The 22,814-nt window shown below is 39.3% G+C and overlaps 1 protein-coding gene across 1 annotated transcript in view; it reads left to right on the top strand.

Moving 5' to 3' along the window:
- TMEM132E (transmembrane protein 132E) overlaps window positions 1-22,814 on the top strand; it is a 447,844-nt gene that overhangs the window by 391,632 nt on the left and 33,398 nt on the right. Inside the window, exons 4-5 of the mRNA XM_063457191.1 lie at window positions 9,816-10,008; window positions 10,197-10,340. Coding sequence (XP_063313261.1) covers window positions 9,816-10,008; window positions 10,197-10,340 — 337 coding nt within the window. The remainder of the gene's footprint in view (window positions 1-9,815; window positions 10,009-10,196; window positions 10,341-22,814) is intronic.

Below are 22,814 nucleotides of genomic sequence, written 5' to 3'. Positions count from 1 at the left end.
TTATCTGACTTTATAAAAGTGACAATTTCTATGAGGAATCAGTACTTTTGTTTATTAGGTAGCCCCTAGGCTGATAAACAACTAAGGAGGTTTACTTCCTGCTTCTATTAGTTTCCCCGAGCTAACAGAAGAGGCAGGTGTGCTTTACAAGAGTAAGTCTGCCTCCCCCAATATATCACCTTCTCAGACCTCAGGTCAGACCAGTTTTCTTTCTGAGAGTTGTGCAGTATGTGTGCACATGACCATAGGGGCATATTTTCAGAGGCTTCTCAATGACTGCTAGTCTCTTCCCGGAGACAGGGAGAGCTTGCATAGGCTGCAGTTCATAAGAACTGCTGTTTTTGCAAGTTTGTTTTTTAAAGGACCACTATAGGCACCCAGACCACTTCAGCTTAATGAAGTGGTCTGGGTGCCAGGTCCATCTAGGATTAACCCTTTTTTCTGTAAACATAGCAGTTTCAGAGAAACCGCTATGTTTACATATGGGTTAATCCAGCCTCTAGTGGCTGTCTCATTAACAGCCGCTAGAGGCGCTTCCGTGCTTTTTACTGTGATTTTCACAGCGAGAAGATGCCAGCGTCCATAGGAAAGCATTGAGAATGCTTTCCTATTGACTGACTGAATGTACGCGCGTGCGCATTCATCCGATGATGTCGGAAGGAGGAGGAGAGTCCCCAGAGCCGAGGGAGCCCTGCGCTGGAGAAAGGTGAGTGTTTAACACCCTTCCTCCCCTTTCAGCCCGGCGGGAGTGGGACCCTGAGGGTGGAGGCACCCTCAGGGCACAATAGTGCCAGGAAAACAAGTTTGTTTTCCTGGCACTATAGTGGTCCTATATGAAAAATGCATGCATGTGTTTATTGGGAGTATAGTTACAAAACAGTTTTTTTCATGAGTTTAAGTGTGGAGTGGTTCTTTAGGTTAGTCAAATAAAAAAAATATATAATTGCATACTGAAATACTAATATTATTTTAGTCCAATAAAAAAAAGTACCATTGCATACTGCAATACTAGTATTATGTTAGTCCAATAAAAAAGGTATTATTGCATACTCGGTATCATTGCATACATTTTGTCTATTGGACTAATAAGGCTAACCTAATCTGAATTACTAGAATATATGCATATATTCCCCGATCTAAGTAATCATATAAATACTAATTTCCTTACATGAGTGGTATAGCAGTCAGAATCCCTATTTCTAATGATGAAAGGCATTGATGGTTTACCTTGGAAATCTAGTGTTTTTAATGCAAATCTTTTACAACGGATAATTGGTACTAGTTGTATATGACTCTTGATTTATCGGGTGGCTGCAACCAACAAGCACATATCATCTTTACAAGTACAATATGTCACAGTGGTGTTTTTAGATTGTCAGGTGAAACCCCTGTTAAAAATGTTTAATAAAACATGTTTAAAATCCATAGAAGCTGTGATTTTTTTGAGAATTGGATTAGGCATTTCTAATTTCCATGGTTGGTAAATCAGTACATACATGTTTAATATTATAAAGGTAAGAATCAATTTAATTCTAAAGCTTCCTGGTTATGAATTCACTACTTCCCATAATTTTTTTGACAACACTCTCTTCCTGTCCCCCACCACTTTCCACCATATTCCTTGTATACCATCCACACTGGACCATGTATCATACTATCTTTTTTCCTCACCCTGTGTGTCTCGGGCAGATTTGTGCTTAATTACTTTCCTTCTTCATTGTAACTTTGAGTACAGCAGTTCTATTCTCCTTTTATCAGAATCTGTTTGAATTCCTCAGGGGAAACCTAAAAGTAAGTTTAAATATGGAGGGGGAAGTAACAGTATTGAAGTTTGAACCTCTTGCGGGAAGTGGTCTGAAGCTGCTCGCTTCTTTCACTATATTAATATTTCATCAGGTTGTTTTTTTAAAAGGTGATTGTGGTCACTTTAAATTCATTGTTTGTCTCTAACCTTCTGAAGACTGATTTCAGTCTGCATTGGAAATGGCAGATATAAAGCTCAACTTTTAGTTAGAATAAGAGTCTTCTGTTTGTGATATATGATGTCGAATAACAGTCTTGAATATATGAACGTCAGTATTTTGTATTATACACTCATATGCATACATTATCTAGTCACAGTTTAGATTGTACATAGAAATAGGGCTGTTTTATAGAGTTTTGAAAAATAAAAACTCAGATTACTCTCTAACTCAAAAATTCTAAACTCTGAATGGAAATTGTAAAGGGCAATTGAAAGGCCTCAGAGAGGTGAGTTAAAGGTGAGTTATCTCACTGCTCTCTTCTTTGAAGAGTCTGTTTTTCCTGCCATACATTTATATGTGATTTTATGTTCTCTGAGGGCTTGAGTAACCTGGTAGTGGAGTGATTCGGGCGAAAAACCTGATTGATCAGGGGTCAGATAGTTAGATTGTTGGTAGTGCTCACATAGTTGCGTATGGACACATACTGGGAGCAATGATATTGGGCGATAGTTAGAAAACCAAAGTAGTGTCACCACTTTTATGGATAGGCACTATTCTTGCAGTCTTCCAAAGTTTGGGTATGTATCCAGACATTAAATATGTATTAGGACACAATTAGCACCATCCTCCTACAAAACACCCCGCCATAGGCATGCCTTTGCATGCAAATGCCAAAGATCCAAGCAATGACTGAAACTGTTTAATTGTAGCTTTCTTCACAACCAACATGAGAGCAATTTCAGATTTAGGCTTCAAAACCTTTACAACTGACAATCCACTCTCTTTGAATCAATCGAAATGCAAATTGGATGCAAATTATTTGCAAAATGACATCTTTAAAACCTGGAATAATAAATGCCCCATAAGTCCGTTTTCCAACATGTTAGCTATTGGCTTGTTTGGATCTCAGTTTAAAATGACAACCTTTTTGGTTTCACTGGAGTCACAGACGTTCGGAAATTTCTCTTTATTTGGCCCTCACATTGCTGCTATCAGCTTGAAGCAACAAAAAACAGATTGATTACTTCCTCAAAGTGATAACAAAGATGAATAAATACAAAATGCTTGCAGCCAATTTTTAAATGACATTAGAATCACTTCACATCTTTTTTTTCAACCAGATCAAGGTTTTGTTATCATGTCTTCTACTTGAATTTCCCAAGCCTAAACTTGATGAATTTGTAATATATATATATATATATATATATATATATATATATATAATGCTACTTAGTATCTATCAACCCATGCCTGACAGATCCATCTCTGCCTCTGCTGTCAGAATCTTCAAAAGGAAGGTATCTCTTGCATCTTCAGTTCATAGCAATCGTCTTCAGAGCTTTTCCTCCTGCCTCCTATGAAAATCTTCAGTTACACCTTCATCTCTACTCAACTTTGGTAACAAGTATGTGGAGGCAGGCAAGTTATTTTCCTCTTTCCTGGATTCAGACCCTTTTGGAAAGATGTGCTTGCCCTATTTATGGCTTTACTCTTTGACTTCAATGCCCTCTTCCAAATGTCACCTCATCCCCCTCCATGATCAGGGTCAGGGTAGATTCCAAGCACTTGCACAACCAATCTTCAATGTTTGGTGGGATCTATAGTTACGGAAAAAGCTTGCAGATCAGGTAAGTCTCAGTGTCTGTGAATAGAGCTGAGCTCTTTCAGTGGCACCTGGGATACTTTGATCTTAGCAAAACTGCACAACCCCCATTAGCCTCTTCCTCCCCCCCAAAAAAGCACAAAACACACCTTATATACAAACATTTGCTGACATTAACATGTCTCATGTTAACTCTCCTCAATCAACTTAACACCTGTGTGCGCTAATCTACGCAGAGATAGCCATTAACCCTTAAGCTGCTGCTGCAAATCTGCCTACACCACCACCGGCTCTTTTTACTATATGTTCTTCAGGTTACGATCAGCTTGTTTGAAATGTTACTTTGCAGCTATGTCTGTTGCTGTCGATACTGTGGCATTTTGTGTTGTACACAAGCTAACAATGAGAACCGATTGGATAGCAATCTCTGCGACCATGCCAAGCTTGTTTCGTCCAGCTGTGATTCTATAATGGCTTCCAGCATTCACTTTCTTATTTAATTCCCTCACAGCAGGCACCATTTATCGCTCTCACCTGGTAGGTGAAATGAATTGAGAATGTCGCCATTAGTTCTGCTGTCTGCTTGTCTCTCAGTTCTGCATTTCAGATTATTCTGCATTTCAGATTATTAGTATGAGAAAATATTTCTATCTGATAATCTGTCATTCCCTAGGTTTCCTATGTCATTTCTTTTGAGTATTATATGCATGGTGAAATAACCATATTATTCTTAAAACCAGATTCTTCAATTTTTTTCCCCTTTTTAGCTGCAAGTGCTTTTCAGCTGTTTTTTTTTTATCTTAAACTAATTTCTAGAATTTATCTCTTCATTAGACCTGATCTTATCATGATTACGTGTTTGTAAATGCATTTAACTGTACTGTAACATGCTGTTTTGATTAGATAAGAATGTTATGTCACTGATCCTCTGGAAAATAAGTATCTTAATCCACCAGTCTAAATAATATGGTATTTTTAAGTCTTAAAGATGCTCTACCATTTAGACAAAACATTATGGAGTTGCTTTTGCAACTTAATAAACCCTCTAACATCAAGATATTTCTTAGTAGCAATTTCTAAATTCCGCAGCACTGTACAATGTGTGGACTAACAGACATGTACTTGTAACCAGATGAGCTGGATGCACAGGAACAAAGGGATTGAGGGCTCTGCTCAATGAGCTTACATGCTAGAGGGAGTGGGGTACAGTGACAGAAAAGTTAAGGATAGGGTAGAAAAGTAGGTTGCTAGGATAGTATTCACTGAGGGCTTAGTGTTTTGTTTTGATTACAGTTGCAGGAGAGGAATCAGGGTGCGGGGAGGGAAAGCTGTCGACATTTTAATTGATAGGAATTTCCTAAATACGTTTTCAAAGATTTTTTGAAGGAGTGGAGACTGGGTGAAAGTCTAGCAGAAAGAGGAATGGTGAAGCTCTAGATAAATCTTTAAGGTGAGCATCAGAGGTAGGAGTACGAAAAGAGGTTAGACGCATGTCTCGGGCAGAGCACAGGGGCCTAGACAGGACATATTTGTGTATTAGTGGGGATAGGTAGGTCGGAGCAGCATTGTGTAGAGATTTGTAAGCTAGTACCAGGATCTTAAATTGAGCCCTATATCTTACACGGAAGCCAATGTAGGGACTGACAGAGGCGTGGGAGGTGCAGGCGGACAGGAAGATGAGCATCACTGCCGCATTAACTATAGACTGTAATGGAGAAAGTTGAGAATACATAAGACCACAGAGAAGCGGATTAAAGTTGTCAAGTTGAGAGAAGACAGCGGCATGGACCAGCACCTTAACCGTATCAGGCGTTAAATAGCAGTGAATGCACACTATGTTTGTTTTTAAAGTGGGTCTATCATCTCATATCATTATATATTTATATTTTTCATTGACGACGCAGAAACAACATGTGTTGCAATTGCTCAATAATAGAAATACTAACAGTGTCTAGGCACTAAAAATTACAAAGACATACTTAGTCAGATATGTAGAAACATCGAAACATAGAAACATAGAATGTGACGGCAGATAAGAACCATTCGGCCCATCTAGTCTGCCCAGTTTTCTAAATACTTTCATTAGTCCCTGGCCTTATCTTATAGTTAGGATAGCCTTATGCCTATCCCACGCATGCTTAAACTCCTTTACTGTGTTAACCTCTACCACTTCAGCTGGAAGGCTATTCCATGCATCCACTACCCTCTCAGTAAAGTAATACTTCCTGATATTATTTTTAAACCTTTGTCCCTCTAATTTAAGACTATGTCCTCTGGTTGTGGTAGTTTTTCTTTTTTTAAATATAGTCTCCTCCTTTACTGTGTTGATTCCCTTTATGTATTTAAATGTTTCTATCATATCCCCCCTGTCTCGTCTTTCCTCCAAGCTATACATGTTAAGATCCTTTAACCTTTCCTGGTAAGTTTTTTCCTGCAATCCACGAACCAGTTTAGTAGCCCTTCTTTGAACTCTCTCTAAGGTATCAATATCCTTCTGAAGATAGGGTCTCCAGTACTGTGTACAGTACTCCAAGTGAGGTCTCACCAGTGTTCTGTACAATGGCATGAGCACTTCCCTCTTTCTACTGCTAATACCTCTCCCTATACAGCCAAGCATTCTGCTAGCATTTCCTGCTGCTCTATTACATTTTCTGCCTACCTTTAAGTCATCAGAAATAATCACCCCTAAATCCCTTTCCTCAGATGTTGAGGTTAGGACTCTATCAAATATTCTGTACTCTGCCCTTGGGTTTTTACGTCCAAGATGCATTATCTTGCACTTATCCACATTAAATGTCAGTTGCCACAACTCTGACCATTTTTCTAGTTTACCTAAATCATTTGCCATTTGGCTTATCCCTCCTGGAACATCAACCCTGTTACATATCTTAGTATCATCCGCAAAAAGACACACCTTACCATCAAGACCTTCTGCAATATCACTAATAAAAATATTAAAGAGAATGGGTCCAAGTACAGATCCCTGAGGTACCCCACTGGTTACAAGCCCAAGCTTCGAATATACTCCATTGACTACAACCCTCTGTTGCCTGTCACTTAGCCACTGCCTTACCCATTAAACAATATTGGAATCCAAACTCAAAGATTGAAGTTTATTGATAAGCCTTCTATGTGCAACAGTGTCAAAAGCCTTACTGAAATCTAGGTAAGCAATGTCTACTGCACCACCCTGATCTATAATTTTAGTTACCCAATCAAAAAAAATCAATAAGATTAGTTTGGCATGATCTCCCTGAAGTAAACCCATGTTGTCTATGATCTTGAAATCCATGTGTTTTTAGATGTTCAACAATCCTATCCTTTAACATGGTTTCCATCACTTTCCCCACTACTGAAGTAAGGCTTACTGGCCTATAATTGCCCGACTCCTCCCTATTACCTTTCTTGTGAATGGGCACAACATTCGCTAACTTCCAATCTTCTGGGACTACTCCTGTTATCAATGATTGGTTAAATAAATCTGTTAATGGTTTTGCTAGTACACCACTAAGCTCTTTTAATAGCTTTGGGTGTATTCCATCAGGTCCCATTGACTTATTTGTCTTTACTTTTGACAGTTGAAATAGAACCTCTTCCTCTGTAAACTCACGTGTAATAAATGACTCATTTATCCTTTTTCTTAACTGAGGTCCCTTTCCTTAATTTTCATCTGTAAATACCGAACAAAAATATTCATTGAGGCAGTCAGCTAGACCTTTATCCTCATCTACATACCTTCCTTCTTTTGTTTTTAATCTAACTAATCCTTGTTTTACTTTTCTTTTCTCATTTATGTATCTAAAAAAAGTTTTGTCCCCCTTTTTTACTGACTGTGCTATTTTCTCTTCTGTGTATAACTTGCTTAGCCTCTTTCTGCCTAATCTTATAGGTCATTCTGTCTTCCTCACTCTGGTTTTTTTTATAATTACTAAATGCTAACTTTTTGTTTTTTACTATTTTGGCCACATCTGCGGAGTACCACAGTGGTTTCTTGAATTTTTTGCTTTTACTGACAAGCCTAATGCAATTTTCGGTTGCCTTCAGTAGTGCAACTTTTAAATAATCCCATTTCTTTTGGACTCCATTTAAATTGCTCCAGTCTGATAATGACTCCTTTACACATATTCTAATTTTAGAAAAGTCTGTTTTTCTAAAGTCTAAAACTTTTGTTTTTGTGTGGTGTGACTCAGTCACTGTTCTTATATTAAACCACACTGACTGATGATCACTGGATCCTAAACTTTCACCTACAGTAATATCTGATACCAAGTCTCCATTTGTTAACACTAAATCTAGTATGGCCTCTTTACGAGTTGGCTCCTCAACGACTTGTTTTAGAGACAATCCCAGTAGGGAGTTTAGAATATGTGTGCTCCTGGCACAAGTAGCTATTTTTGTTTTCCAATTCACAACAGGAAGATTAAAGTCACCCATGATGATAACTTCCCCCTTCATTGTCATTTTAGCTATTTCTTCAACTAGTAGATTATCTAACTCTTCAATTTGTCCTGGGGGCCTATAAATCACACCTACACGAGTTACTGTGTGATTACCAAATTCTAACGTAACCCAAGCGGACTCTATGTTCGCCTCACTAACCTTTATTAGGCTAGATTTTATGCTATCCTTTACATACAGGGCCACCCCTCCCCCTTTCTTGCCTTCCCTGTCTTTTCTATATAAAGAGTACCCTGGTATTGCTATGTCCCAGTCATTTTTCTCATTATACCATGTCTCAGTAACAGCGACTAAATCTACACTATCAGTTGCCATTATTGCCACAAGTTCATGGATCTTATTTCCTAAACTGCAAGCATTTGTAGACATGATTCTACGCTTATCATTTTTTAACACACTTGCTACAGGCACCTTCTGTCCTTGTTTTGGGGGACAATTGGATTGATGTTTTATCACCCTTTTGTACCATTCACAATTGAGACATAATAAAAAAAATAGAACACTCTTCCCATGCAGTTTATCTAGTTTTTCATCTTTTAGGTTAAACCATCAATTGCATCAAACATCACAAAAAAAAAGTAACAAATATAATTGTGCTACCATTACATTTTGTGAAAAATTACCTACAGAAAATGTCACTTGCGCTTAATTGCATTACTGTGCATTTGAAGTATTTTTAAAATGAGATTTTCCACTGTGTTAAAACCGTTCTATTTTCTAAAACATGTGTGCTCCTAGACAAGCTAAAAGGTTTATTTTATTACCAGTAATAGTTGTGGGAAATATAGAATATGAATTCGTTAACATGTAGAAGTTTATTTACTAAACACCAAATCATAGTAAACTAAAAAAAAAAAATTTCACTTAACTTGTTTAGTTTTTGCTCTTTGCGAATGCATACTCCCCACAACATTGACTGCTATGGGGAAATCACAAAGAAACACTTTAAAGAGGATATAATTCTATATTATGTCTTATCCAAATTGTCATCAAATGTATAACTAAATTGACAATATTAGTTATTCTAATTATCTCGAAATACAATTTAGCCATGCTTGGAATGGGCTTCATGGTGTACATAATGGGTGCATGCAGGTATATATATATATATATATATCCCGAACGGGGACCGAAACGTTGGTCGTATTTTTTAATCAACTTTAATAAAGATTGGAATTTTTTAAGTCCGGAGAGCAGCCTATTTCATTTGGATTATTTATCATTTTGGAGCTTTGGTCTGGCGCCCGGCATTGGCTTATGATACACGTGAGTGCTGGGGACACCAAATAATTTATATATATATATGTATATATATATATATATATATATATATATATATATATATATATATAATAATAATAATAATAATAATTCAGGATGCACTCACAGGTCTTAAAGTGGAAAAAGCATGATTTATTGTAGAAAAATTACATTCAGCAAGGAAATCGACGTGTGTATGCTATTCATTGCATTAGCAGAATTAGCAGGTTTTATCTACCAAAGCAGACCTAGTTATGTATACATCTATAGGTGACAAGTCAGTTTAAAATAAATATATCCTTTTTATTCTTTCATGTCACTTGTTTCCAACTCTACGTTCCATATTGCTCCCATCAATGCTATCTCTATAGCTTTCATTTCCCTACATTTTTTCTAAACATTGCAAATCTAATTATTGTTCTTAAGTGCCTTTTTCTTTCAGTCTGCACATCTTTCTTTCTTTTTTCCTGTCTTGGAAATAAAAATATATACTGGAGTTAATGACTTTTTCTTTTATTCTGAATTTCCAGGACGGATAATACCCCATACCAGATAATGCAGTTGGACTTTGAAATGGAGAATTTCACAAGTCAGTCTGTCACAAGACGTATAATGTGGCATTTAGATTATCGAGGTCGAAATCCTCCCCCTGATCTTGAGAAGGCAGTGACTGAATTAACAGTGATACAGAAGGATATTCGCGCCATTGTTCCTTTGGCAATGGTAACTACCTTTCTTGTGTTTAATGTGTACTATTTCTGTCTTTTATTTTGTATTGGTGAGATTCTTCCACAATGCCATCATGCTTTTAAAGATGTAACATGGCTCATTTCTCACTTCGAGCAATCTGAATACATTTTACTGTTTTGTGTTTCTGGTGTGAAAAATCTGCTTTTGTCTTGTATTAACAGGATACAGAAATAATAAACACTGCCATTCTAACTGGGCGGACAGTAGCCATCCCTGTGAAGGTTCTTGCAATTGAGACAACAGGAGATATTACAGATATATCATCTTACACTTCATGTAAATCCAGTAATGAGGATATAATCAAGGTGAGGCATGTTCAAATAAATCTCAATGATAATATTGTCACTTTGCCACTAAGGTCGTTCTTACATTTTGTCAAAAGCTGCTACTTATTTTTTTCTCAGAGACACTATATTGAGACAAAATATAAGAGCAAATACAATAATATAGTCTATAATGACTTTATGTAATTGCTATTCTGGATAATTGTATGAATTATGTAATTTGTTGTTCTGGACACATCCGCAACTTTTAGCCTTTCATTTCCATTAGGAGGCTAAGTCTGATATTCACCACATTGCGTTATGTTTATATAAACTTAAATATGTTTATTTGAAGAAAATGTTGAAGAAAAAAAATACCTTCTTCAGTGTTAATAATTTTATTATAAGGTCCCGTGGGGTAATTCACTAACACCATAAAAAACTCTGGATGGACAAAATCCCGTTAAAGAGATCTTATTCCAACTTCGTATTTAGTAAATCACACTCAATGTAATAGCTGACATAGCATAGGAAGGCCTTAATAAGGGTTTTCTCTGCTTTGAGAGCCCATTCTGCCTCATGGGGCAAATATGAATTCATTTTATTGCATTTAATTTAAAAAAATATATATTTATTTTTTGCCATTTGTTGCATGGGAATTTATGGATTTTATTATGGCCTTTTTTGACGCTGAAGAAATAAAATGTTAGAAGAAAGAAGACTCTGATGGTAAGTATATATTTTTTTTAATTTAACAGATATTAGTTTTATTGCCCCCTATCAACTATTACTAGGATGAGGTGGGTAGGTTTGATCATTTAGGGTGAAGGGTGAGTAAGGAACTGGAGGCCTCTAAGCACCTGGGGAATAGGTAGGGGCATGCCTTTATTAAGAGTGGGGGATGGACAAAGGCATGCCCACTCTGCCTATTGTTTACTTATTTAGAGACCCCACCCACCACCCACATTAGATCCTCTTCAGTTAATATGGGACAATTGGCAATGGGTGTGGTTAGGGGTCTGGGCAGTGATCTGTCCACATCCCATTATTTATTTGAATGTCCCCACACATGATATCTATGGGTTTTGGCACTTGGGGGCCATGACTTCCTTATTTTACAGGCCCCATCCCCATGGGACAGGCCATTTCTAGTGACTGGGCACCAACAGCTGGCCAGTAGCTAGTTTTAAAAGTGTACTAGATATGCCCCCAACTGCTGATGCCTATCGTTTGGACAATCACAAGAAAAGGTGTGCTGTATCTTTAAGACAATATTGTGATTTCTCTCACAGTTACGTATCATTTAGGTGATATACCTTAGATTTAATGTATTAGGATTTGTAAGGTTTAGGTGATATGTCACATACTATTTGGTTTGATTTCTAATGTGGAAGTTTTTTGGGATATATACAATTCAAATGAGAGTTTCTCAGTCCCCCCTTAATATGTTTTAAGAATGTTGGGACTATTAATGTGATCAAATAAGGTTTTAAAGAATATCCAATCGATATGGGACTTTTAATACCACACCCCTTTTGAGCGGACTTAATTAAGGAATAGCATCAAGGGTAGGAGTGGTCTAGAGATGTCCCGAATAGTTCGCTAGCGAATAGTTCCTGGCGAACATAGCTTGTTCGCGTTCACCACGGATGGCGAACATATGCGATGTTCGGTCCGCCCCCTATTCGTCATAATTGAGTAAATTTGACCCTGTACCTCACAATCAGCAGACACATTCCAGCCAATTAGCAGTAGACCCTACCTCCCAGACCCTCCCACCTCCTGGACAGCATACATTTTAGATTCATTCGGAAGCTGCATTCTGGTTTTTTTTTGTATTTTTGTATATTTATTTTTTTTAGACAGAAGTTTGTTATATTTTAGCATGCTAGGCTGAACGTGCATATGTCATGGCTAGTTGCACTGAGGGTATGAGTATATAGCAGTACATTGTTGTGAAAGATGGCTGTCATGTTTAGGGTGTAGCTTGCATGTTATCAACTGTGTATTTATATCAGCAGCTCCACCACTAGTTATAAATCAAATGTGAGTCGCCCCATGAGATGAGACAAGTGCATAACATAATACATGAACGGTTAAGGTAAAGGCATGTAAGGAACTACAACAATAAACTCTTTAGGAGGTGAAATAATTACATGTTTAAACGCTTGCTACTTTACGATTAGTTAATGTGCAGAGAGCAGTTCATGTGATCAAAGGCATGATGTGGAGGATCGGCTATAGTGGGACATGCTTGGCAGGCTGCTGATTACTGCTTGCATTAACTAATCGTAAAGTAGCAAGCGTTTAAACATGTAATTATTTCACCTCCTAAAGAGTTTATTGTCGTAGTTCCTTACATGCCTTTACCTTAACCGTTCATGTATTATGTTATGCACTAGTCTCATCTCATGGGGCGACTCACATTTGATTTATAACTAGTGGTGGAGCTGCTGATCCCTTCTGGGCGCCAGTTGCAGACCCTGGGAGTCCCTGATACCTGGAACAACAAAGGCAAGTCTCTGGCTGAGTTCCGGGTTCGCAGCTTGAGGTGGTGGAAGCTTGTTTTGTCGGGTGGTCGGATCTGTCCCGGTGGTGCTTCACGTCCGGTGCAGGATTGTGGTGGCTTAACCCCTTAAGGACACATGACATGTGTGACACGTCATGATTCCCTTTTATTCCAGAAGTTTGGTCCTTAAGGGGTTAAGGTGGAGGCGAGTGCTTGACGTGGGGCAGACTTTGCATTTCTGTTTGTGCCTCCAGTCCCGTCTTCGACGCCTTTTGCGTTGGTGGATTTTAATGGGGACTGCTTCGCTTAGCTATGGTGGAGCTTGTTGGGGCTGTGGTGGAGCTTGTTGGGGCTTCCTGCTTGTTATTTGCTTCCAAAATTGATTAAAGAGTCTGTCCAGCTTAGACTCAATATCCTGCCATGCTTTGCTGGTACCAGGAGGACACGCGGCTGCCGCCATATTGGGAGAGTCGCAGATGAGCTCTGAGCGTCCATTAGCTCCAGACAGCCTCTCAGGGGTGGACCGGGATAACCCCCACCGGTCCGAGGGGGGGTAACGGAGCTCCTGCCGGGAAGTAGTTGCTCCTGGGCATCCCAGGATCGGGAGATCGGCCGCCTCTCACGCCCGGTGAGCACCAGGCCACACTTGCCACGCGGAGGTAAGTAAGACTCTGTCGAGTTGCTGACCGCTATTAAGCATGTCGGGTCGGTCAGGTAGGAACAACATTGCTGGGTCATCCCCTTCTGGGGTGAAATTCGCTTGTTGATAGCTGCTTAAAGTGAGATATTGAGGGAGCTCACACGAAGTGCGTCTTTCCTCCATGACAGCTAGGCCCCGCCCCCCGGAAGCTGCATTCTTAGTGAGAGGAGGGACAGTGTAGCTGCTGCTGATTTAATAGGGAAATCGATAGCTAGGCTAGTGTATTCAGTGTCCACTACATTCCTGAAGGACTCATCTGATCTCTGCTGTAAGGACAGCACCCCAAAAAGCCCTTTTTAGGGCTAGAACATCAGTCTGCTTTTTTTTTTCCTGTGTAATATAATTGCAGTTGCCTGCCTGCCTGCCAGCGTGTGTGTCAGGCTCACTGCGTATACTGTGCCCACTTACCCAGTGCCACCACTCATATCTGGTGTCACACTAGCTTGCATTTAAAAAAAACAAAACTTTTTTGACTGTAATATAATAGCAGTCAGTTTCCTTCACACGTGTGCGTTTCAGGGCCTGCTAGGGCACAGTGTCACACCAGTGCAACTCATATCTGCTGTAGCAGTAGTGTACATTTAAAAAAAAAAATACAATTTTGACTGTAATAGATTGAATAGCAGTTAGTTGTCTGCAAGCGTGTGTGTCAGGCCTACAGCGTCTACTCTGCCAACTTCTGCCAGTGCACAGTGCCACTCATATCTGTTGTCACAGTAGCTTGCACGCATAGTACCACTAATCGAAAAACAAATTGACAGGCAGAGGCAGGCCACCCCGCAGGGGCCGTTGTGGCCGTGGTGCTGTGATTCCCTTTGGCCCTAGAATAATGCCCAGTGTTCAGAGGCCACGTACCCTGAACTCGAAAAGTTCTGAGGACATAGTTGACTGGCTAACACAGGACACCCAATCTTCTACAGCTTCCGTCCAGAACCTTGACGCACCATCCTCCTCCAGCTTAGCTTCGGGCACCTCTCAAGTTACCACTCGCCCGCCTGCCGCCACCACCAACACTAGCACCACAGCTGCTTCATTTGATCTGTCAGAGGAGTTATTTACACATTAATTGGAAGAAATGAGTGATGCGCAACCATTATTGCCAGAGGATGTAGATAACAGGGATATGTCTCAGTCAGGCAGCATTATACACATGGATGTACGGTGTGATGATGATGATGTTGTACCCGCTGCTGCTTCCTTTGCTGAGTTGTCAGATACAAGTGAAGCGGTTGATGATGACGATGCGTCCTTGGATGTCATGTGGGTGCCCGCTAGAAGAGAAGAAGAACAGGGGGAAAGTTCAGATGGGGAGACAGAGAGGAGGAGGAGACAAGTTGGAAGCTGGGGGAGGTCGTCGCAAGGAGCTAGTGGCACAGTCAGACAGCATGCATCGGCACCCGGGGTCAGCCAGACAGCACGCCAATCAACGCATGCTGTTGCCACCACCAGAATGCCGTCATTGCAGAGCTCAGCAGTGTGGCATGTGTTTGGTGTGTCTGCCTCTGACAACAGTTTGCGGGGGTTTGCAGTGCGTTAAACGGGGAGTTTGGTCTGTCACTGTGAAGCGGGCGTAACCCTTATACTACCTGATCGATACAACATCATACCTGATGTTTTAAAGCACGTTACTCCAAACAATTTAAGAATGTTAGGTAAATTTTAAGCCCTTTATGGACTCTGCATCAACTATGTAATTTTCCATGGGAGTTTTGCCATGGATCCCCCTCCGGCATGCCACAGTCCAGGTGTTAGTCCCCTTGAAACAACTTTTCCATCACTATTGTGGCCAGAAACAGTCCCTGTGGGTTTTAAAATTTGCCTGCCCATTAAAGTCTATGACGGTTTGCCCGGTTCGCCCGTTCACGAACATTTGCGGAAATTCGCGTTCGCCATTCGCGAATGGAAAATTTTATGCTCGCGACATCTCTAGAGTGGTCTGAAAAGGTCATTTTAGGCAAAATGCGTCATTACACAAGCGATACGTGTGAAGCCATCATGTGCGATTTACTGAAGTGTTCTGAGTCAGGTTGAGATGATAGCAAACCATGGTTACTGCAGAACTGGGGAAAACAGGACTTTTCATGCAGAGGGGCTTTTAGTATGGTGTATTTTATCTTGGAATAAAAGTTTAAAAGCATCCTTGTTTCTTTCCTGTTTTACAATTACATTGTGGTCCTATTGAGGAATTTTCAAAGAGCGCTTATAATTCGAGCAGACTCTTTTCTGACTTATGTTTGTGAGCGGTATTTTATTACAAATCCTAAATATATATTAATTTGGCAATATTACACTATATATAGCTGGAGGGAAGTGATACTATAAATATAGCAGCAGAAAATCCAGGAGCAAATCCAATATAAATAAAATGAATAAAATAAATCAGTGTATTTCAATGTAACTGCAATGTTAAATCAATTCTTAGATACAGTGTTGCTAAAATGTTAAGTTGTTACTTGTTGCTATTTTAAGTTGTTACTTGTTACTATTTTGGTAAAAATGAAATGTCAGTACTGGTGTGGAAAACTCAGGCCTCTAGGTGTGTACAGATATCTGTATGGCATAGATATCTTCAACCTAGGGAACGAGAAAATGCCAAGGTCAGGATATCTTTATACCAAATGTTATACTTTCATATGGTTTTATTAAATGAAAGATGCAATGATCTTATTTGATAAAAATATTGATGATAGTAGATAAATATATTATATATTGTATATTGTAGGAGAAACCAGTACGAAAAGCTGGCTGCTCAAAGCAATATGAAATATCACCAAAAACAACTGGGGTTTTAAGATAGAAAAAATATTTATTAAAGATTAAAATATATTAAAGAATAAAATCACAATAGCAGCAATAAACTGAGGGTATATAAGCACTGTTATACACAGAATACTACACACGTTTCTGAAGAAGTAAGGCAATTCCTTACGAAACGCGTCAGGCGGCAAATAGAACATTCACACAGAAGCAATATCAGCACAGGAGCCCAACAGTCATTCCGGAGTCCAGGCGTCTCAAGATCAGCATTCAACGAGCAGTGCAGTCCCCCCCAAGTGAGGCTGGAGATGGAATACACTGTGGCACGCAAGCCGTCCTCACCGGCGATCAAAATAGAGACATTGGAGTGAATAGTAATCCACATACATCCGAGCCTGTGAACAAGGTTTTTCTGTGCGATCTTTACCCAAAAGTTTATTGCTGCTATTGTGATTTTATTCTTTAATATATTTTTATCTTTAATAAATATTTTGACTGGGGAGCTGACGTCGGATGGGGAGGAGAGGTCACCAGCACCGAGGGAGCTGGATTAAGGTAAGTGGCTGAAGGGGTTTCAACCCCTTCAGCGCCACGGGAGGGGGACCCTGAGGGTGGGGGCACCCTCAGGGCACTATAGTGTCAGGAAAACCGCTTTGTTTTCCTGACACTATAGTGATCCTTTAAGGAGAGGCAGCAAGTATAGGAATTTCGACAAAACGCAACACTACTCATGCAACACATGTGACATCATCATGTGCACTTCACAAATCTTTATCTGTCAAAATAGTTTCCTTTTATGTTATTTTAATTGGACATATCATAACATGCAAAATATTCCTTGAACTGTTCCTAGCCTAATCAATATATAATTATCTCAATTAATGTGATCAGTAGCATGAATTACCTTTTAATTCAGGGAAATATCAATTTTAGTAATTAAGAAAACAGATCCTCATTTTAGTTAAAACTGAAATTCTGTACAATGTGACAATCAGTTTTTTTGGATGCATAGATCCACCAGGATTTTGGGAAATGTACAGTTTTATGGTTTTGCATATTTTCAGTCTAGAGTGTTTGTACTTAATTATATAGTAGATTAGATAGTAAAAGGAAACAAATTAAAACTTTCTTATCACACATATTTAATAATTTCCGCTCAGAGATCAACACAAACACTAATGTCTTCCCTTTCAATGTTATCCCAACTGCGATTCGCTATTGATTTCAGAGGCAATCAATAATGTCCTTTTATTAACATTTACACAAGAGAACTCATTGTAATCATGTATGTGCTTGTAGGGCATTTATACATTTTCATTTATCAGTGATTTTGACCTCTTTCTCATAACCATAATCTATTTTATCTTAAAGATTGTGTGTGCATAGCAGGACAAACAAGCACGAAATACATTTGGACCTTAATCACACAGGGTTGGTGTGTATCATATTAATTTTTGGTATTTTTGGTATGTAGCACTCTAGCCCCAGTGGTTTGTTTTCCAAAACAAGGACTAATCATAAGTCAACTGTAGGTGACCACCTAGGGACCAGCCCTGGAATAGTGAAGATACTTGACCAAGATGAGACCCATTCACCATGACTATATGAAGATTTGAGGAGTGATCTCAAACTAGTTACCTTCCTAGACACTGTGGGACCTCATTCCTTCTCTGAGTGTGTGAATAGATCCCTTTTGTGAAAGTTTATCTACATTGCTAAAATTCTTCCAAACCTTTAATCCTGTAAATAATGTTGATCTGCCTCTGCACCTCTTTATATCTATTGTTCTTATTACCAACAGTTGCCCAAAATGTAAAGTGTTATATCCTCTCTAAACAGAACATTGCTTACTATATCTGACAACAGTTACAAATAACCACATTAAATTATATAGAACTTGAATTGCATTTAAGGCAGGTGGATGGAAAAATCTTTATTTCTCTTTTTTCCCCATCTGTAGGGTCCTTGAGCTGCCTTCCACTGACAGAGTGTCACCTATGTTTATACATCTAATAGCTGAGCTCAAAGCATGTTTGTTAAAGGAACACTCCAAGCACCAAGAGCACTACAGTGGTAGTGGTTATTGTCATGAACACACGAACGGACCCTACTTCAAGAGTGCTTGACGTAGTTGTGGTGGTGAAAGGGTTAACGTTCACTATTTGTCTGCACTAGACCGGAAATAATGATACAATCCCCCTTAACACCACCGACATTTCGGCATAGTAATATAACTATTACTATTTTAACGCTGCCACCACCAAGACAATTTATAAATTAGGTCCCCCAGGTAACTTTATAAGAAAACCCACCAAATATAACTTAGCACAGTATATAAGCAATTGCAAAACACTGATTAGTCTCTTCAGGTAACATGATTCTTTACCAGACAAAGGCAGAACTTAATAAAGAAATATTTATTATGAGCAAAAAATAATCACAGTGCATACAAAAATATAGATTACAATCAAAATTATTTACACCAACAACAGATAAAAACAAAAGGGATGAAATAACAGAAGTCCTAATCACTTAATCAGCTGTTTAAAGTTAAACTTCTGCCCCAGGGGGTCTTTGGTAGGAAAGATGGTGGCTCACTTAGAATTAGATTCTGGACCCCCAAACAAGTACAATACACACTTCAGTATCATTAGAGATATACTCTGTGGATTACCACATCTCGCCCAGAGGTGAAGTTAAGGCGTATCTATAGAGACAATAAGTGACCACCCCCTTGTGCCCCAGACCAACATCAATCCAAATGGAAACATTTGGTTCTATCTTCTCTTATGTATTTGCCACAGAAATAATAATTGCATCCACAAATTTATTATTTTTCCATTCCATAGATATGTCTCACACACCGTACTTGCGACACAATATAGCAGACATCACAATCCCTTCCCCTATGGTTAAGTTATGACAATCATGTTTGGGCTTGTTTAGAAGATGGTGCTTGTCACATTCCAAATATAACAAAAATTAGGTTTAATTATTATTCTGTGGGTAAATATTAATGTTTTTTCTTTTGGATATGATACTGGAACAAGGCTAGTGGCCATTAACATATCAAAGAGATTGACTCATCAGTTAAGAGGTACAGGCCATATGGCTGAAGCCAGACATTCGGGCTTTTCGAGTGTAGAATCTCACACCTTGCAGAGCCTTTGATTAATCACAGGATCCATCCATATGCCCCATCTGACCCTTTTCACATTCCTATGCAATTTACATTAACCCTTCTGTCAACGGACCTCTGTTGGGGTCCTAGCTTCAAAGAGGAATCATCTATGGACTACACAAATTACATTAAAAGACAATATTCCATAGTGCAATAATGAATTATGCACCCTTGCCGTGACAGTTATGATGCCAGAAGTGTTATGGCACCATACCGTACAATTGGACAACTGAAGTACTCCATGGTATTTGAGAAGCATCCCAAGACCCATATGGCACACATACAAGAGATTTAGAAAATAGTTTAGCTTCATCCAAACATAGTTGAGATTTGACTGATGTCTATGTGCCCCCTTATCTGTAAGAATATTTTATAAAGTATGTTACACATCTGTTTCCTTAAACATATGTATAAACAGTTTGTTGTAAGCATCCAGTTATCTGTAATTAGCATCAGCAAACATAAAAAAGAGTTGGTAAGGAATGATGTTTTAAACCTTTAGATCAGTGAAGCAAAGCTTGATTTCGAGTTTTGACATAATTTTAGTAGAAATACAACCCTTGTTTCTCACAATTGCACTCCTTCCTGCTAACATGACATCTGTCTTTAAATTAGTTGTATTAGGTTTTAATACAAAGTTAAAAGGGTAATCCAGACAGGGACCCTGTGCTCACTGTACCTAGAGGGATATTAGCTACACCTCACTGACGAGGCCCAAAAGAAGGCTGAAACCATCGTCTGGGGTTGCTGTATCTCTTATGCAGAATGAACTTGCTGGCATGTTGAATATTGGTTATTTTATCATTGTCTTGTTAGGCAATTTGTATGTTTCATGGGTGTGCATTATTTGAACATATCAAACAATGTACATCTGATACAAAATTAAATCTCATTGTTTGTTTTATGTATTTTTTGTGTGTTTCATGGTAAGGAGTCATATTGCAACCTACTAAATGTGTATTGCAAGTATTCCCTTGCTGCTAGTTTAATAACAACAGCAGTTGAACTACTGTTGATGCAACCGGTGCGGCTGCTGTGGGATACACTTCAGATGGCCGATGAACTTAGGGCCATCCAATGGGTATTTCTGGAAAGGGACCCTTTCACATCAGTAGTCTGGGAAAAAGTGAGAGGCAGTCACCTACTCCCAGATATACAATGTGCCACTAGGGAGGGAAAGAGGCACAGGTAGCAGGGGGGAGACAAGCAAGGAGTGAGTTGCTATAGAGCTCACACATTCCAGCCTCAGCCAGCAGCATCCCAAGCAACCCACCCCCTACAAACAACAGGTATGCTAACAGGAGGGTAGCAGCCAATATAAAAATGATGACATGTATGTGTGTATGTATATGTTAGTCTGTATATATGTCAGCATGTGTAACTGTGTGTCAAGGCATGTGTATGTGTCAGTGTGTTTATCTGACTTTGTGTGTATGTGCCAGTGTATGTGTCTGTATCTATTTATGTTTCTGTATCTGTTTGTCAAGATGTGTGTATGTGTCATTGTGTGTATATGAGTGTGTGTTTGTGCCAGTGTGTATCTATGTATGTCATGCGTGCATGCCCTTTAACATGTATGTGTATGTATATGTAAGTGTGTGTCAAGGTGTGTCAGGAAGTTGTATGTCAGTGTGTTAATCTGTGTCTATGTGTCAGTGTGTGTATCTGTGTGTCAAGGTGTAAAAGTGTTAGTATATGTATGTGTCAAGATGTGTGTATGTGTCATGGTGTGCCAGGAGGTTTCGGCATGCGGGGGAAGGAACACAAGCTCTGCCTGTCCGCCAGCATACCTCTCCTGTGGCAGGCGGACTAGGTGGCATGTATGCAGTGTACTCCACACTGCCCCAGGCTATCAGAACCCTGGAAAACCCATATAGGTTTTCCTTTAAGCAGTGTGGGGAACAGTGGCTTTCAGTTTATAAACTGACATAGCGCACCACCCACATAGGGATGTGTGGACACCCAGTTACCCAGAGGAGTCTTCCACTTATATAGGCCCTTAGACTCCTCCTCATGGGAGGGGTCCCATTCCCTTTTCCCTATTTAAGCACAGACAACCCTAGGGTCTGGGCTCAGTTGTTTTGTTGTTCCCTTGGAGTACAGAGCCAACTCCTGAGTGAAGTAAGTTGATTACCCTTACGTGTGGTTTTCCCTGAATCAACTCTTGTCTGCCTGGAACCTGCCTTCTATCTTGGTTAACCCCTGCAATGCTGATTCGACTTTGGCTAACTCCTGCAACACTGTCCCAGCTTTGATTTATTTGCTGCAATTCAACTACTACTACTAATCAAGTTTCTCTTTATTTACCAAGTGCTGGAGCTCTGATAAAAGGACTTTATTTTCCTCAAAGACTGTTGTTCAGTGACTGTGCCCATATAAATCTCTGCATAGCCCATTGACCCCAAACCCGTGACAGTATGTGTCAAGGTGTGTGCATTTGTCAGTGTGTATGTATGTGTGTCTGTCTATGTGTGCATGTCTCAGCGTATATGTATGTATATGTGTGTATCTGTGTGTTAATGTGTGTGAATATCTGTGTAAGTATGTATGTATGTATGTATGTAGCAGTGTGTGACGAAATGCCTTTTGTCACTGGGTTTATTGGTGACAAGCTGCCCTTTACCCCTGGCTGTTGGAGGAGCCTGATTGCCAGCCTCTTACCTGTTGACTATGGTCCATGGGAGATTTGGCCCTTCAGGTGCAACATTTGGGCATATTGGATTTGTATGGTGCTGCTGCTGGCCCTTTAAAAAACATCCGTGGACATATTATGACTTTTAGGAACAATGTCCCTTTAAGACTGAGTAGCAGATTGCATTCAGGCTGTCTTCAATATTATGTATGCTATTATGTGTTCGGTAAATTGTAAATGTGTAGGTTCTATGTGATAAATGTAACAGTATGTATTTTTATGTCTTTTATTGTCCTTTGTCTGCCATGTGGCTAATGGAGTTTTGCCTCTGTTCTTGGAGATAATTGGATTACTTCCCAATTATCTCCAGGATAGAGACTCTGTGGAACTTGTTTTGGGAAGAAAACCCATGCTTCATTTGGTCACAAAGGACTTTCCCTTAACTTTTAAACCACTGGTCTGATTCGTGCCATTTTTTAATATGTTGTTCCCCTGAATGGATTGATTGTGAATATGTAAATTTTTATGGAGATAGTGGATGTATGGTTTTAGAGTTATGAAAGTTGGGTAAAAAGTATGTTTTAACTGTATGTATAATTGAGTTTCCTCTCAGGATAAGGGGAGGGGATATGTGGGATGTAACTGTGATATGATTGGTTGTTTTATCCCTCCCTGTGGGCGGTCCTGTAATTGCAACAACTGTAATAAAAGCCAGACTGGGTGTGCTAGCACCTCAG

This window comes from Pelobates fuscus, chromosome 1, assembly GCF_036172605.1.
Source record: "Pelobates fuscus isolate aPelFus1 chromosome 1, aPelFus1.pri, whole genome shotgun sequence".
NCBI classification, from domain to species: domain Eukaryota; kingdom Metazoa; phylum Chordata; class Amphibia; order Anura; family Pelobatidae; genus Pelobates; species Pelobates fuscus.
This window is presented reverse-complemented; position numbering and strand designations above follow the sequence as displayed.